This window comes from Portunus trituberculatus, chromosome 29 (genome assembly GCF_017591435.1).
Source record: "Portunus trituberculatus isolate SZX2019 chromosome 29, ASM1759143v1, whole genome shotgun sequence".
NCBI classification, from domain to species: domain Eukaryota; kingdom Metazoa; phylum Arthropoda; class Malacostraca; order Decapoda; family Portunidae; genus Portunus; species Portunus trituberculatus.
The window spans coordinates 12,450,945-12,465,944 of NC_059283.1; the positions used below are offsets into that span (position 1 = coordinate 12,450,945).

General features: G+C 47.1%; 1 protein-coding gene and 1 long non-coding RNA gene across 6 annotated transcripts in view; both read right to left on the reverse strand.

The window, feature by feature from the left end:
* The window catches only part of LOC123510513, a 32,029-nt gene extending 28,035 nt beyond the window's left edge, over positions 1-3,994 (reverse strand). The window contains exon 1 of one of the 2 annotated variants that reach the window (XR_006676522.1): positions 3,858-3,994. This is a non-coding gene — a long non-coding RNA (uncharacterized LOC123510513). Of the gene's footprint in view, positions 1-3,758 lie in introns of both variants that reach the window. The other variant, XR_006676523.1, reaches the window with a different exon arrangement.
* Positions 3,995-4,222: 228 nt separating this feature from the next.
* The window catches only part of LOC123510482, an 86,912-nt gene continuing 76,134 nt past the window's right edge, over positions 4,223-15,000 (reverse strand). The window contains exons 1-3 of one of the 4 annotated variants that reach the window (XM_045265692.1): positions 13,171-13,335; positions 7,305-7,491; positions 4,223-7,145 (exon numbers count right to left, since the gene is read on the reverse strand). In XM_045265692.1, the coding sequence (XP_045121627.1) occupies positions 6,455-7,145; positions 7,305-7,477 (864 nt within the window). In that variant the 5' untranslated portion in view covers positions 7,478-7,491; positions 13,171-13,335 and the 3' untranslated portion in view covers positions 4,223-6,454. Of the gene's footprint in view, positions 7,146-7,304; positions 7,492-7,752; positions 8,284-10,028; positions 10,232-13,170; positions 13,336-15,000 lie in introns of those variants that run through there. The other 3 variants (XM_045265690.1, XM_045265689.1, XM_045265691.1) reach the window with 3 other exon arrangements.

A 15,000-nucleotide genomic window follows, 5' to 3' on the forward strand; every position in this document is an offset into this window, starting at 1 on the left:
AGAGAGAGAGAGAGAGAGAGAGAGAGAGAGAGAGTTGTGAGTTGCAAGTTTCTAAGTTTCTCTCTCTCTCTCTCTCTCTCTCTCTCTCTCTCTCTCTCTCTCTCTCATAACATAAATCACTGACTTCTATTACTTGTATTGCAATCGTCCTTACAACTTCCTTGCACTTTCAACCTTGCGGAGAGAGCGGTGCGGGAAAGCAAGAAGTGACCTACCTACGCAGAGTGAAGCGGTGCTAACCCCATCTAGCGAGTAAATCATAACACTCACATCACCACCGAGAAATACCAACCAAGAGGGGGAATTAGGTTACTTGATCATGTATAGTTGGATCTCTCTCATCTTTAGCGAGCTCGGGGGCTGGGAATGCTGTGTTATTTTGGCAACAGATGGCACCACTGTCTTCACTTTCACTTTGGGCTCCGGCTATGCGCTTCGCTCGAGGAGACATGAGGCAAGGAGAGAGAAAGAGAGAGAGACAAGGGAGTATTACTTGCTGGGAGGTATAAAGAAAGGAAGGAAGGGTGGATAAAAGATGAAAAGTAGCCAAGTAAGAACGGTAGAAGGTTACAGCGAGGACAAAGAGCAGGTGTGTATTTATAGTGAAGGGAAAACAAGGAACAGGGAGAGAACAGTGAAGTATTTAGGAAAACGAATAAAGGAAGCAAGACAAGGTTGACCGGACACACACACACACACACACACACACACAAGCGGAAGAGAGCGCCTAAGAAACCCTACAAACCTCGTCTGCAGCATGAGAATATGAATACACTCAAAAAGTAACTACTACTACTACTACTACTACTTATTACTACTACTACTACTTACTACTTATTACTACTACTACTACTACTACTACTACTACTACTACTACTACTACTACTACTACTACTACTACTACTACTACTGTTCGGTGAAGTGTGGGAAGCGACAAGTGGGTTAACTGGCGCTTTTCTGGTCAACTTTCTACTCGTGCAATGATCAGTCAGTCGTTTCTCAGTGAGTGGAAAGGTCATGAAGAAACTGACGCCCTCCTGTGTGTGTGTGTGTGTGTGTGTGTGTGTGTGTGTGTGTGTGTGTGTGTGGTGACTCAACAACTAGTTTCTCTTTCTTTACTAGAGAAAACTTCCCAGATTTCCTCTTCCTCCCCTTCCTCCTCCTCCCCTCCTCCTCTTCGTAACTATTAACCCTTTCACTACTAGCCAATCTTTTTCTTAATCATCTATACCTTATAAAAGACGTTTTCATATAACAGTCAATTAAAACATACCTCTACAGCTCTCAAAGATTACATTAACCTCATATACTTTCCCTCTTCAAGTCTACTCAAGCAGTTCTTTAGTGATCTCAGTGTTTGCGTGACACGAGCACAACATTAAAGGAGTCAATAGGTATTACAACACTCCATCGTACTATTACTTTACTAAACATCCCAACTCCTTACTGTTAATCACCATCACCACCACCACTACCACTATCTCTACCTCCTTCTCCTCTTCTTCCTCCTCCTCCTAGTGCTGTTACTAAGCATTTTGATTCTTAGAACTATTACAATAGGTATTCTTCTCCCTCCTCCTCCTCCTCCTCCTCCTCCTCTTGTCGTGCTCTTGTTACTAGGCATGAAGTGCTTCTCGAACTATTACTAAGCATCATTCCTCCTCCTCCTCCTCCTCCTCCTCCCATCATTAAGTGTCATCATTCATCTTTGTACTACTAGTTATTCCTCTTCTTTCTCCTCATACAGTTACTACGAAATTCTTTTCCTCCTATCTTGCTCTTATTGTTTCTATAATTATACATTTTCTTACTCTCACTATTCCTATTGCTTCTCTTCCTTCTCATTGTCTTCGCCCTCTTCTTCGAACAACAATCACCATTACCAACACTATAATCACTAATTACTACTCTTGTCTATTCTCGCTCACATTGGCCTGGCACGCCACACAGAGGTAATCAACTCGATCACTTCACGTTAGGTTACCACACTGAGTTACAGGTGTGGTGGTCTGTCCGTCAAAGCACCGGCCTCTCTGCAGCTGTTGTTCCCGCCGCCGATAACAAAAAAGCTTACGGCGTATCTCTTCCGCATTTTCCTTAGCGTACGTGTCTGTCCGTTCTTCCGTTCTTCCGTACTACTTCTCTCTCTCTCTCTCTCTCTCTCTCTCTCTCTCTCTCTCTCTCATTACCGTGAAATGCGTGTGATCTTTAAACTTTTTACCGCAATCAATACCAGACTTGAATTTTACACGAGAATCAAGGACTCTGCCTACTCTTCCAACCTTGTACTCCGAAACGTTTCTGCCAGCATGTCCACTACGTTTAAAAGCCTCTAACTGAAGCTACACGGATTTTTAAGAGTGATTATGTTGTTTCAGTGGCAGATTAACAATACTTCTACATTATTAGCTGGAGAAACACTCGCGAAAACCTGGCTGATCATGTCTGTGGCCTTTGAAACTAGTAGTGGTGAGAGCATAATTTTTCTCAACATGACCTTGAAAGCTGAGACGCATCTAGTAGCGAACCACAGGCGGAGAATTAATGAAGGATATGAGAACGTTAACTAATAATTTCAGAGAGAGAGAGAGAGAGAGAGAGAGAGAGGAGGAGGAGGAGGAACTTCTGAAAGAAAGAGCATAGTGCAAAACTTCTACTTTGGTTCTCTTGAAAAGTTTTACCGAGAGAGAGAGAGAGAGAGAGAGAGAGAGAGAGAGAGAGAGAGAGAGAGAAGAGAAAGAGAAAGAGAGAGTAAGAATACCATAAAAAATAATAATCAGAGAGAGAGAGAGAGAGAGAGAGAGAGAGAGAGAGAGAGAGAGAGAGAGAGAGAGGAATACCACAGATGTACTACAATGTACATAAATAGCAGTGGTCCATCTCCCACACTTCTATTAGTAGTTCAGCTTTCCCCGACACGCCCCAAGCCTAGTCTGCCTCCAAAAACAACAAGCCCGCCACGCCTCGCTGCTCACCACCAACAAACACATACAATTACTATAAACAATACTACGCCAACCTGTGTGTTTAAATGTCAGGAATAATACGCAGTTAACTCTCATGCACATTAACTCCCTTGTGTGTGTAAGCTTTGCGATACATATGTTATTGAATTACAGTTTACGTACAAAGATATGTTGGTATTTTTTTTTTTTTTCTTATCAGTGTACCTATGGTCTTTCGCATCTTTTGTTTTCTGTTTTTTTTTCTCTTTCTTATATGTATTCCCAATCACTTTCTTTTATTCATCTTCTCTTCGATAGATTAAAATTGTTGCTACTTCCATCTCTCTCTCTCTCTCTCTCTCTCTCTTCTCCTGGCCTCATACCCCCTCCCCCCTCTCTCTCTCTCTGAACATTCACAGTCTGCCCTTAACGTGATAATAGTCATTACCGTCATTACCTAGCTAACTGCTTCTACCTCGTTATCTTTGCTCTTTCTCCTGCCATTGCAACTACTGCCTCACTACAACTACTGCGTCTGTTCAGTGTGTCATGCTTGTTATATGATAGACTAAATAATTTGTTATGTCCAAAACCAGTGACAATAAACACCCATATAAACAAACGCTCGTTCTGTCACATCCACAGGGCTGCCAAATGTTACGCGCTCACTGTGGCAGCACGATACTTTAGTTTCACAAAATGCCACAGACTTTGTGCAGTGAATGATTGAAAAATAAATGCATAAATGTAACAGGCAAGAGAGTTACTTAACCCCGTTAGAAAGAAACCATTACTTGGTTACAAAAATCTTACTTTATGGCCAGACTCGTTTTCTCAAGTCCATCACTCTCTCCTGGACTCTCCTCCCTTTCTCTTCCGCCCATCTTCACTTCTGAGCTGGAAACTACTTACTGGGGCGGGAAGCTCGCCGGTGACAGCAGCCGTGAAGCAGTGAGTAGCCATACACCCCACTTCCTCCACGCCAGGAGGCACACTGGCTGACTGTCCCCTCCACACCCTCGTTCACTTGTGCGCCCTCTGGAGTTCTTAAAGATTCGTGGAAAAGATTCAGTGACAGAAAGATCTGACCTTTACCTCCTGTAAACTTCCTCGTATGTTTATAAGCAATGCAAACTTCATGGAATCTTTCAATTTGTTATGTCCAAACATATACTGGTTCGAATCTTTCTGCTCGAATCATCCTTTCTAAGGATTCACCACTTTTTGTTTTCTATGAAGAGAGTTGGTAGTGAAAGGAGTGCAGGAAAATACAGAAGTACTCTTTCATATAATATATTTGGAAAATTCACAAAATACAATGTAACAAGTCAATACACCTTTCTCATGTGTTTTGGCAGGAACAACCCTTCCTCTCGTTCTCTACAACCTCACCACTACTAGTCACAGTTGGTTACAGCATCAACACTACGTAGCAGATTTACACTACCTACGTCATAAGAAAGCCAGTGTGACTCTCAGCACCTGCCGCCGCGTCCAGCAGCACCGGGCGCGGCGAGGTGCTTCGTTTTGTACATTAGGCCAGTTGTATTCTAAACCTCCTTTACATTGTGCTTAACCCTTAGCCTTTACAAGGTCTTGACAACAGAACAGTGAAAGTCAAGAGGAGGAGAACAAACTTCGCAAACATTCACTTGGTGAGAAACATGAAAAAAAATAACAACATAAGACCTATGATAATAATAATAATAATAATAATAATAATAATAATAATAATAATAATAAGACCAGGTTCGTGCGAGAAGGCCGATCGCCACGAGAGGCGGCGGTGGGTCTCAAGGCTTTCGGAGTTGGCATTTACATGTAAATTGTTTTTTTTTTCCTACTTTTTAGTAATATCTCCACTGCCTGAAGGAAGCAAGCATCCCTCACTGGCACAATACACAGCCTTCCGCCTTGCCGTGCTGTAGTGGCGGCGCCGAGGCGAGAGGGTTCAGGGGGTGGGGGAGAGCCAGGTCCTGAATCGATAGGAGCAGAATCAAATGTCTTGCACCACCACCACCACCGCCACCCAGGCACTTGGAGGAGCTGACGGGTGTCGGGGGAGGCGGGCAGGGCACGGCGGGGTCTGGCTGTCCTCCCGAGTGCACGTTAACGAGGGAATCTTAAGGCAGGCCGCGCCCCTCCCCCTGACTCGCCTCTCATCGATTGGTTATGTTTTACTTTCTTTAACTCTAAGTAGGCGTTACCAGAATAAACAGGAATTGATACAACCTTTTTTTGCGTAAATAAATGTCTATTTTTACATCTCTTAGTTTGAAATCGTTGGCGAATCATCGACTAATAATGATACATTCAACCTGGAACAAAAATATTTATACAAGCGACATCTTGGTATTGACATGATGTAACTTCACAGCTTCACTATGATACAAACTAAATACAAATACCTCTTAATCATAACCAAATTTTTCATCATATACATTTGTACAATATACAAAATTGTAAAAACTAAGTCTAATTTATGCGATGATCTGATGGCACGGGAAGGTGCTGGGACCTCGCCCTCTGAGGTGTTTCTGTGTTGTGTGTGGGGAGGGGCGATGCGAGGGACAGGGACACAAGACTACCTTTGGCGGCGGCTGCTTGTTGACCTTGTCCAGGCGACTCACAAAACCCAGGTAAGGATTGGACTGTCAAGAGGAACACAGGCACATTTTCTCACTGTCATTCACTAACACACACACACACACAGTCTCTCTCTTTCATATACGCGCACTCATACGCATACAAACAGTCAACAGAAACCCGCCACCACCAATATAAACAAGAACTTTGGACAAACAAGGACTAGATAACAAAATGCCTGCGAGTTGAGAGCGGCGCCGAGGCCAGGCTGAAGGGAACCCGAGGAAGTGTTCTGGAGCCGGAAGTTGAGTGAGGGGAACCCACGACACTCCGCTGACATCATGAAGTGAGTCAAGAATGTCAGGTGAAGGCCGAGGCGTCCACACCCACGTCTCCCGGGCCGGGGCAGGAGACCGCTTCCTCTCTCGCCTGTCCCGGGGACTGGCAGGGACGGAAGAGGCCTCTTGGAACACTGCCTGTACGGCTTCACTCCCTAAAGCGACAAATAAACACTGCGGGGACCAAGAAAATGTGGCAATGTGTGTAGAGAATTTGGCGAGGATGAATGATAGTAATGAATGCGTGTGTCTGAATTATGAGTGCATGAGTCTTACTTTACGAAGTCCACGGCTCGCCCTGTCTCTCTGATACTAGCACTAGACTCTGTGTCCGACGCCCCTCAAGGCCGCCACCTGCACTGGGCGGGTCGAGATCTGGACGCCCCGCCTGCTACACACGTCTCTGAGGCACTGCACGAGTCAGGGCTCCGCGAAATAACGTTAAGATCACAGCTGATAACACTTGATGAATCACACACGGTCCGGGGGCGGCCCACCAGTGATTGCACCTCTTTGGCATGGCACTGCAGTCCTCGCAAGTCACCGCTCTTGCTGCTGGAGTTCGCCAACAGCATTGTACGCGCGTTAGGACTCCAGCGAGGCAATTAGACTGTGGAAAACGACTGACTGTAGATCGTTGCCTAGGAGCGAGGCGTGCCCGCAGGCGTACTGCTGCTGCTGCGGCCTTGACCACTCGTAGAAGCTGCCTGAGCCCGCGCCACTACTGAAGGTGGTAGTGGTGGCGGCGGCGGGGGCGGCGCTGCACGTGGTGTTGGTGCTAGGGGAGCAGGCCAGCGAGGAGGTGGTGGTGGTCGGCAGGTTGCAAGAGTACGGTGAGGTGGAGTAAGGCGTGTCTGGGCGGGGCGGCGTCGGAGTACCGGGGCGGGGCGACGACAGGGGGTCGGGCGATAACGTCTCATACAAGTCCCTTAGGATGGTGTCATCAATGACTCCCCGACTGTCTTCCTTCTGGTCCGTCTCGCACTGCAGCCGCGTCTCACACGAGTCCCGGGAATTTTCCTTGTCGTCGTCATGAAAGAGCTTAAGTTTCTTGGCCGGGGATGACAAAGGGTCGTCCTCCTCCAAGGAGGTGAGGGGGGCGGGGGTGGGCTGGCCGTACTCGCTCAACACGTCAGACACCTGCATATCGCAGGGCGGGGACGAGGCACGGGGGCGAGAGGCGGACAGGTAAGAGGGGGAGACGTTGTTGGTGCCTGCGCGGTGACGGGCCAGCTTCTCCTCGCGTGCCTCCCTCTGCAGGCGCCTCAGGGTATTCCTGAGAACAAGAAAACGGCAATCAGCACCACGGGAACACACAGTAAGTCACCACTAATATAACCATCTCAGTGTCGTGACCAAGTAACACACTGACCGCCTTACTAAAACCCTGGCAACAAGCAGGCAGGTACACGCAGGTAAGCAATCATATACTCACTTGATGAGGACGAATCGTCGCAAGCCGCTCTCGTGGTCGTCAATGGTGCGGTACTTCTCGTTGGAGAGGCGGATCACTCGCTTCCGTTCCTCTCGCACACGGAACTTGTAAGCGGTCACAGCACCGCGTCGGCAGCTGGGGGCGGGCCACACACCGCTGGCGTCGATGGCCATGCTCGATCTACTGCCTAGAAAGAAAGAAAACATAACATTAAAAAATATACTAAAAATAAAAAATATACAACACCGTTCTTATTACCTAAAACAAAATCAATTAATAAGTCTGAGAACGTTAAGTTTTTCTTGAAGTTGTAAGAAATGCCACGGTTTATCTTTCCTGCATCACATCACGGACTCAATGTGATTCATGATTCTTCACAAAAATTCCCTAAGTGTAAGTTCGAGGAAATACACAACGGACTCGGCATTGTCCCTCTCGGCAGCCGTACCTTGGCTTCGAAGGATAACCATGACGATGACACAGTTACGACACGCACAGAATTCTACAAGACACAGGTTTTTCCCCCTTCACGTCAGGGAGTGAGAGAGAACTCGGCGTTGTCCGCCCGCCCGCACACTTGTTGCTTGGGTATCTGAGTCAGTCGGTCTCATGCAACCCACAGCCAGCAGCACCAACCACCGCCAACGTGTGAGGCCTACGCTATCCCTACCACGAAACACTAGCTAACGCCTCTGCAGTTCACAGCGTTTCGTTCAGTCGGCCGGGGCACTCTCTCCCACTCGCAACACGAAGAAAACTGATAGAAAACGAGAGTAGTGAGACTTAGCCACCTGAGTTTCCTATGACGTCATTCTACGTCAGCTAGTCACGTCATCAACAATATGACGCTACATGTGGGCCCAAAAGTATTTTGACAAACAACTTATACGCCATTTATCGTTCATGCCAACCTATCGTTCACCAATACCACACCTATAGAAGAGCCAATCTAGGAGACATTGAACGGCTACATTTTTGCACCCTCCACGAATAAAAATGAATCATTTCAAGGAAATTCCCTTCGCTGCGCGGACATCCTTTCCCCCCCCACACCCCGCTGAGACAATGACGTCACTAAAATCACCGGAAACCCTACTCGGGTCCTGGGCAAGGATCCTCCACCATCCTCTAGCAGGGATATGAGAGTGTCCCAGATTAATAAGGGAATAAAACAGCATGATGGATGCTGCAGTGATAGGCACAGCGCCGCCTCTTTACTCACTCTCCAGACACGACAGCACGGAAATGCCAGCCTTGAGTAGAAACAATTTAAGAGAGGGTGAAAAGGGACACGGCTGCTGGATATAGTGGGCGGGTTTGGGGGATGAAGAGGAGATGGAGGCTGCCCTTCCCTTCCCCACTTCCTTGCGACCCTGGAGCCCCACCCGGTAGATCACAAAGGTCAGGCTCGCACGCGCTCAATTATCCTCCCTTTCTTCCACCACTATTTACAAATCGCAGCAAGTATTTTACGAGGATATGTAGCCTGATATAAACACGCGGTAATTCACGCAGACTACTCAATACTCTACCTCAGCATCAAACAAAGGAACTCAAGTGCCCAAGACAACCTACCGCAGACTAATTGATGGCGAGGGTTTTAAACCGCCATTCACAACAATACTGTTGAGTTTTAAGCCTAATTGGAGGGCGGTGGGAACTTTCCCGGAGTGCGCCTCCATGACACACATTCCAGCGTCACGTTCCCTCCCAGAACACACGCAGCTCGCAGCGTCACACCAGTTTTCGGAAGCTGCTGATGGAAGCCTTGATGTTGCGTGATGGTTCCTCTGCATCGATCGAATAATTAATGTTAAAAAGACCAACCCGAAACCTGTGTCCTGTCTACTCTACATGTGTACACCTGTGAAGCGTATCATCTTAGCATATCTCACCCTCACATACCCTTCGTTTTGTTAGCGTTGATAATACGGCTAAACAGTTAACACTGCCAAAGGACGAGAGCTTGTGTATTTCCGCGGAGCCAGAGATCGTGACGAGTTGCCGATTCGGGGATTTAAATGTTCCCAATATGCGGCTCCAGGGAAAACATGTTGTACCGCACACGATCTCTTAGTATGACCCGAGGCCGCAGACTTTAAACTTCCGCGGTGTTTCCTCGCATAAGTACCCTGAAGATAATGTCACACACACGTATCCCACAACGTTTCCCTTGTCCACACGTTCAGCCGCTGTGTACGTGAGGCCGTACACGCTAAAACTACGTACGTGCACACATTTCAGACAGGACATTACTTACACTACTTGGTGTACGTGACAAAATTCCTAATGTTGACAATCTGGGTTTTAATCAATACAAATAATGTCATTCTACTGATAACATAACATACAGGGTCGCACGAGCTAATCGGACGCTCCCCATCCACTCCTCTCTCTGTCTGTCACGCAGGGACTGTTAACTTCCCGGTCAGCAGCCTTGGAAGCATCACCTCACTAGTTGCGGGGAAACTTTCGTGGCTCCACTACTTTTACTATGTCCCCTGCCTGATCAAGCCACGCAGATAGCCTTCACACACACACACACACACAGAGAGAGAGAGAGAGAGAGAGAGAGAGAGAGAGAGAGAGAGAGAGAGAGAGAGAGCAACGCTTGCAGCAAGGCCGATGTTTTAAAGCTACAAAGAGAACTAGAATCACCACGGATCACTTCACGATGCAAAATGAACTCCTGATCTCAACACCTTACTTTCACCAAGTAATTACCTTATTAGAAGAAATCCAGTCGTTGGTATATCCAGAATACGACACAAATTCCACAAAGATGTAAGCTTTCACACTATAAAAAATACAAAAATCTTTTCTATACGTATAAAATTCAACTTCCCAGTTTGTCTGAGAAGCCGTAAAGCACTATGCCCTCTTAAGCTCCGCAGCCGGAGAGGGCCCCGCTCACACTGACGCGATGTGATGTTCCCAGCAGCAGCAGCGGGACCTCATGCTGTCCAACATATCGTACTGCACACTGCTATCCCCCCCCTCCCAGCCTTCCCTTTCCCCATCCCTGTCTTTCCACTTGGTTGACAAGAGAACGTTTACCGAGGAACAAAAATTTATTACCTCTAATTACTTTGATATAATTGTTTTGCTGGTCGATTCAATATGATCTAATTACTGCAACAAAATACTGGGAAGTCACTGATTGCTGATTGGTGACTTAACTGCCTCGCAAATAAAATGAATAGAAAATAATAAGTATAAATGTTATCCTTTCATGCTAAGAACATTTCTTTGTGCCGGGTATCAGAGCAACCTCCTCTTGCGACCCTGCAAATATAACACCACAAGTACAACATCCTCTTCACAGGCACGTCTTCCCCTCCCAACCTCCTCTCTCCCTCCATCACGGTCACCCTTCCTCCCTTCTTCCCTCCCACGCTGCCTTGCTCCTCTTTCTCTCCATCTAGGCCTCCCACAGATTAACATTCCTGTACTCTCAAACCTCTGCGCGGGCCACGGTATACCGTCTGCCTCTCAGTCACTTGATGGCAGATCGAACAAAGAGACATTATTCATGGTCACTAACACCAAGCTGGTTATCAAGGCACTGAATTCAATGAGGAGTAATTCGCATTGGCTTGTCAGGAAGGTTCACCAACTAGAGATCGATGTTCCTGCACTAGGCGGGTGGCGGCCTCCGGGGATGTGGGTCACCATGAGAGAGGTGGGAGGAAGGGAGAGAGGGAGGGAGATGCGGCATGCATGCGAGGCCGTTGCAGCCACCGCCTCTAACCATACCTATTGGTTAGCTATTTCCACTTGGCCTTGGCCTAACACACCCACACATTCCATTACCTCATTGAAAGGCCAGGTAAGAAGTATCTGCTTTCTATCTTGCGCCATCTTAAAAATTCAATACAATAACTTCTCGTGAACTAAACTGATACGTTATAATTGGCTAATTGACTCACTAACCCTCGATCATCTCTTCTAACAGCACAACTATCGTGGATGTGCGTAGGAGTGGCTGTGGGAGTGTATGCGTCTGCAAGAGCGTGTAAGTGGGACAGGGTCAACCAGGCAGCGTTCACATAAAAGCTCAGGGACGGTGTGGTGCCGAGGGTTGGTGGTGCGAGGGGAAAGGGACGACAAAGGGGAGGGGAGGGGAGAGGTGCAGCATAATGGGAAAGAAAGACGGAAGGTGGAGGAATGAGACAGGTAGCAAAGTCCGCCAGGTGATGTGAGTTCGGGGACAGGAGTGGGCTTGGTACACGTTAAGGTGTTTATGTAGCTCTCTTGCAGTAGCCTAAACCTGCCCATACAAGGAACGGGAGGAACGTTTCATAAGAGTGGCATTACGTAAGTCCGTGAGCCACCACCATCACCACCACTATCACGTACGTCTGACCACCTCTCCACGTAAACACGGTTGGATACACAAACGTACTGATGGGCGCTGGGACAAAAACTGATAAGAGTTGGTTCCCTTCACCTCGATGACCAGAAACAAAGGACAACAGTTCTCCATTGCGATCAGTCTCTATCACTACTCTGATCCCCATTACCTGCGGTCACCCGATCACTACAGATCCTCTGTGAAACCGTGCTCAACCCACAACACACTTTCTCTCCTCTCCGTGCACGCCCTCCCTCCCTCCCTCTCCCTTCCTTGGGTCTCATCAACCGGTGCTAGTGCTGAGCTCCGTTAGTTCTCCCGGGCTCAGTAACAGAGACTTGTACTTAAGGCCTCCTCCCCCTCCCACTCTTCTCCCTCACTAAGGACGGGAGCTGTGGTGGAGAGGTAAGTGGGGGAGTGAGGCGCAAACTAAGAGAGAGAGAGAGAGAGAGAGAGAGAGAGAGAGAGAGAGAGAGAGAGAGAGAGAGAGAAGTGCCACGACTACTAAGCCGATCCCGTGGCCTTCACTATAATCACTCGTCTTACACTGGCCGCGGCACTCGCTGCTGCAGCCTTGCCTACAACCAGGCCAGCTTCCGTGTAGCCCCTAACTGTCCCACAATCACTCTCAAAGCCAAGCTGCTTCACTAATGCGATTCACGGTTGATAAAGGAAACAATCCTCTTCTCTGACGCCAAGCAACAACATTGTATGACGATACGACTCAATGTTCCCTTTGTAGTTCTCGCTCCGGTCAGGATAACTCGGTCAAGAATTTCTTGACAGAGTTTTCAGTACACAAGCTTTAACTAACCCACTTGGCGTCTTTAATGAACCTTCCTACAAGACGTCTTGCTAAAACTGGGTGGCTACTTATGGTTGGAGTCAACTTGGTTTGTACTACATCGTACGTACGCGCCCTTTCATTACTTGTGCAACATCCGGGCGACACAATCACTCGTTTGAACAGGCACTGGTGCAGCCTAACAAAGCAAATGTGACTCGTTACCACCTTACGCTCACTACACCGTATTCTGTCACCAGTGGAATCACTTCATTGATACCCGATTGAAGGCTGGTGCCTAAGACCCATCAGTTACATCATCACTAAATAAACCACGTAAAGTAAGGTAATAGGCATAAATCCGCCTCACTTTCTATTGTTTACACTTGGTTGTGCACTCTGAGGTCTTAATGAGCCATCACTCAATGCTCCCCGTGCACTTGAGTGTCACCTCGTGCTCGAAATTATTCTAAGTCCCCAAAATCAACACAAGGCCATACTTACGACAATAATAGCCAGGAACAGTAATCCCACATCCCACACACCATACTCACGACAGTAACACTCAAACACTGTTGCACTTCACCGTAAGCACGTGAAAATAACGTTATAATTGCAAATCACCTGAGTTAGTCTTCGCTCAACTCTTTACAAACACCATTATCACGTCTTAAAACTTCGTACCACACAACACTGGGGCAAAACAAACACACAAACACTCTACACACCTGTGGGCACTATGAATGCTACGTATATTCCAACTGGCAAGCTTAAAACGTTTTTCTCTGGGCGCTCTTCCACTGCAAAACTTTGTATCCAGGAGCAACAGCAGCGTACGTCCAACCTCCACGAGCGCCTAATGAAAACTGAAACATCTGCCCAGCTGCTGCAGGCTAAACGTCACTGCCAGTGTGGAGAAAACGGGTACAGAAACTTCGATCCTCACTTTGTTTCTCTTATAGAGTTAAATAATATGGCTTGTATAAAACCAACCATACTGACGGCAATGGATAAAACTACTATTCTGTAGAAATAAGACAGAGGAAAGCCTCCTTTGTTAGTGGAGAGGCGAAAGTATCCATTTTTGCTCTCCATTTTCTACATCCTCCATAGCGGTGGCGAGCTGACAGGCTTGCCAACCTCCCGGGGCCGCACGCCAAGGATAAAGCCAGTGAAAGCGTCTATGGAATACCTATGGTTGGGGGCCCGCTTTGGGCTGTTCCCACTCACTGATTTACATTTTGTCTCAATTAGGGTGTCACGCTTCCATGTGTTAATGACTCATTAATTAAAATCCCCCAACATAATTTAATTAACTTTTAATAATTCGGGTGATGATTCAATACGTTGTCACCGAGGGGGAAAAATAATCGAACAGCATAAGCTTTGTTTGCCCCGTGGAAATTGACGCACACATCAATCCGTCACACTGAGTCCCTTGTGTGAGTTTGTGTAGTGATGGTGTGCACAGGATTTAAGGCAATTGAAGTAAGTTCCAAGCATTCTCTCTCTCTCTCTCTCTCTCTCTCTCTCTCTCTCTCTCTCTCTCTCTGTGTGTGTGTGTGTGTGTGTGTGTGTGTGTGTGTGTGTGTGTGTGACCATTGCCGCCGCCTCTTTCAGTATCTATCACTCCTCTTATCTCCCTCCCGCCGGTTCCAGCCTTCATCGTCGCCACTCCCGCTCGCCACGGCGTCGGGGTCGGCCACACCTCACGCGCTGCCACTCTCTCGCTCCTTCACTTGTTAGTTTGCCGTTTTTCCTTTTATTTCCCTTATTTTAACACTTTATTTACTCTTTTCCTACTGCCGTGTATTTATTTTCCTTCTGATTCCTACACACGGATATTCTCTAGTGTTATTTTGTTACGGTTTTCCTCTCTCTCTCTCTCTCTCTCTCTCTCTCTCTCTCTCTCTCTCTCTCTCTCTCTCTCTCTCCGCTGTCCCTTTCCTACTTTACCCCAACTCTTCAGTCTCTTCCTACTTCCTGAAACTCCTCCTCCTTCTCCTCGTCCCACTACCCCTTCCTCCTCGTCCTCCTCCTCCCCCCCAGCTACCCCCTTCCTCCTTTTTCTGCCTCACCATCCTCTGCATCATGCTCGCTCTCTCTCTCTCTCTCTCTCTCTCTCTCTCTCTCTCTCTCTCTCTCTGGTGGTGAGTAGGTTTTTATCTTCACATTTTGTCTTTAGCTCAAGGTCAGTCTAGCTTTTTTTTTTATTGCGGGTGGGGGTGGGGGAAGGGGGTGAAGGAGAGGTGACAGAGTGCTTGGAGAGAAAAGTATAATTTGTGTGTATCATCGTTAATATTCTTTCTATTGAGTGGAAAGATGGTATTGTTTATCGTAAGTCATATTTCTTTCTATTCTCCTTCAGATCAATATTTTCTTCAACGACCGATTGGGGAAAAATCTTCGTTTTCTTCACTTTTTCTTTTTTTTCTCTTTCCCTTTTTTTCATTCTCCTGGCCGACAGCAAGCGAAGTTTCTCTGACGTTTTATTTCCCAAAGGAAAAACTATGAACAGAGCTTTCAATTGTTACTTTCTTGGCGGAGTCTTGAATCTC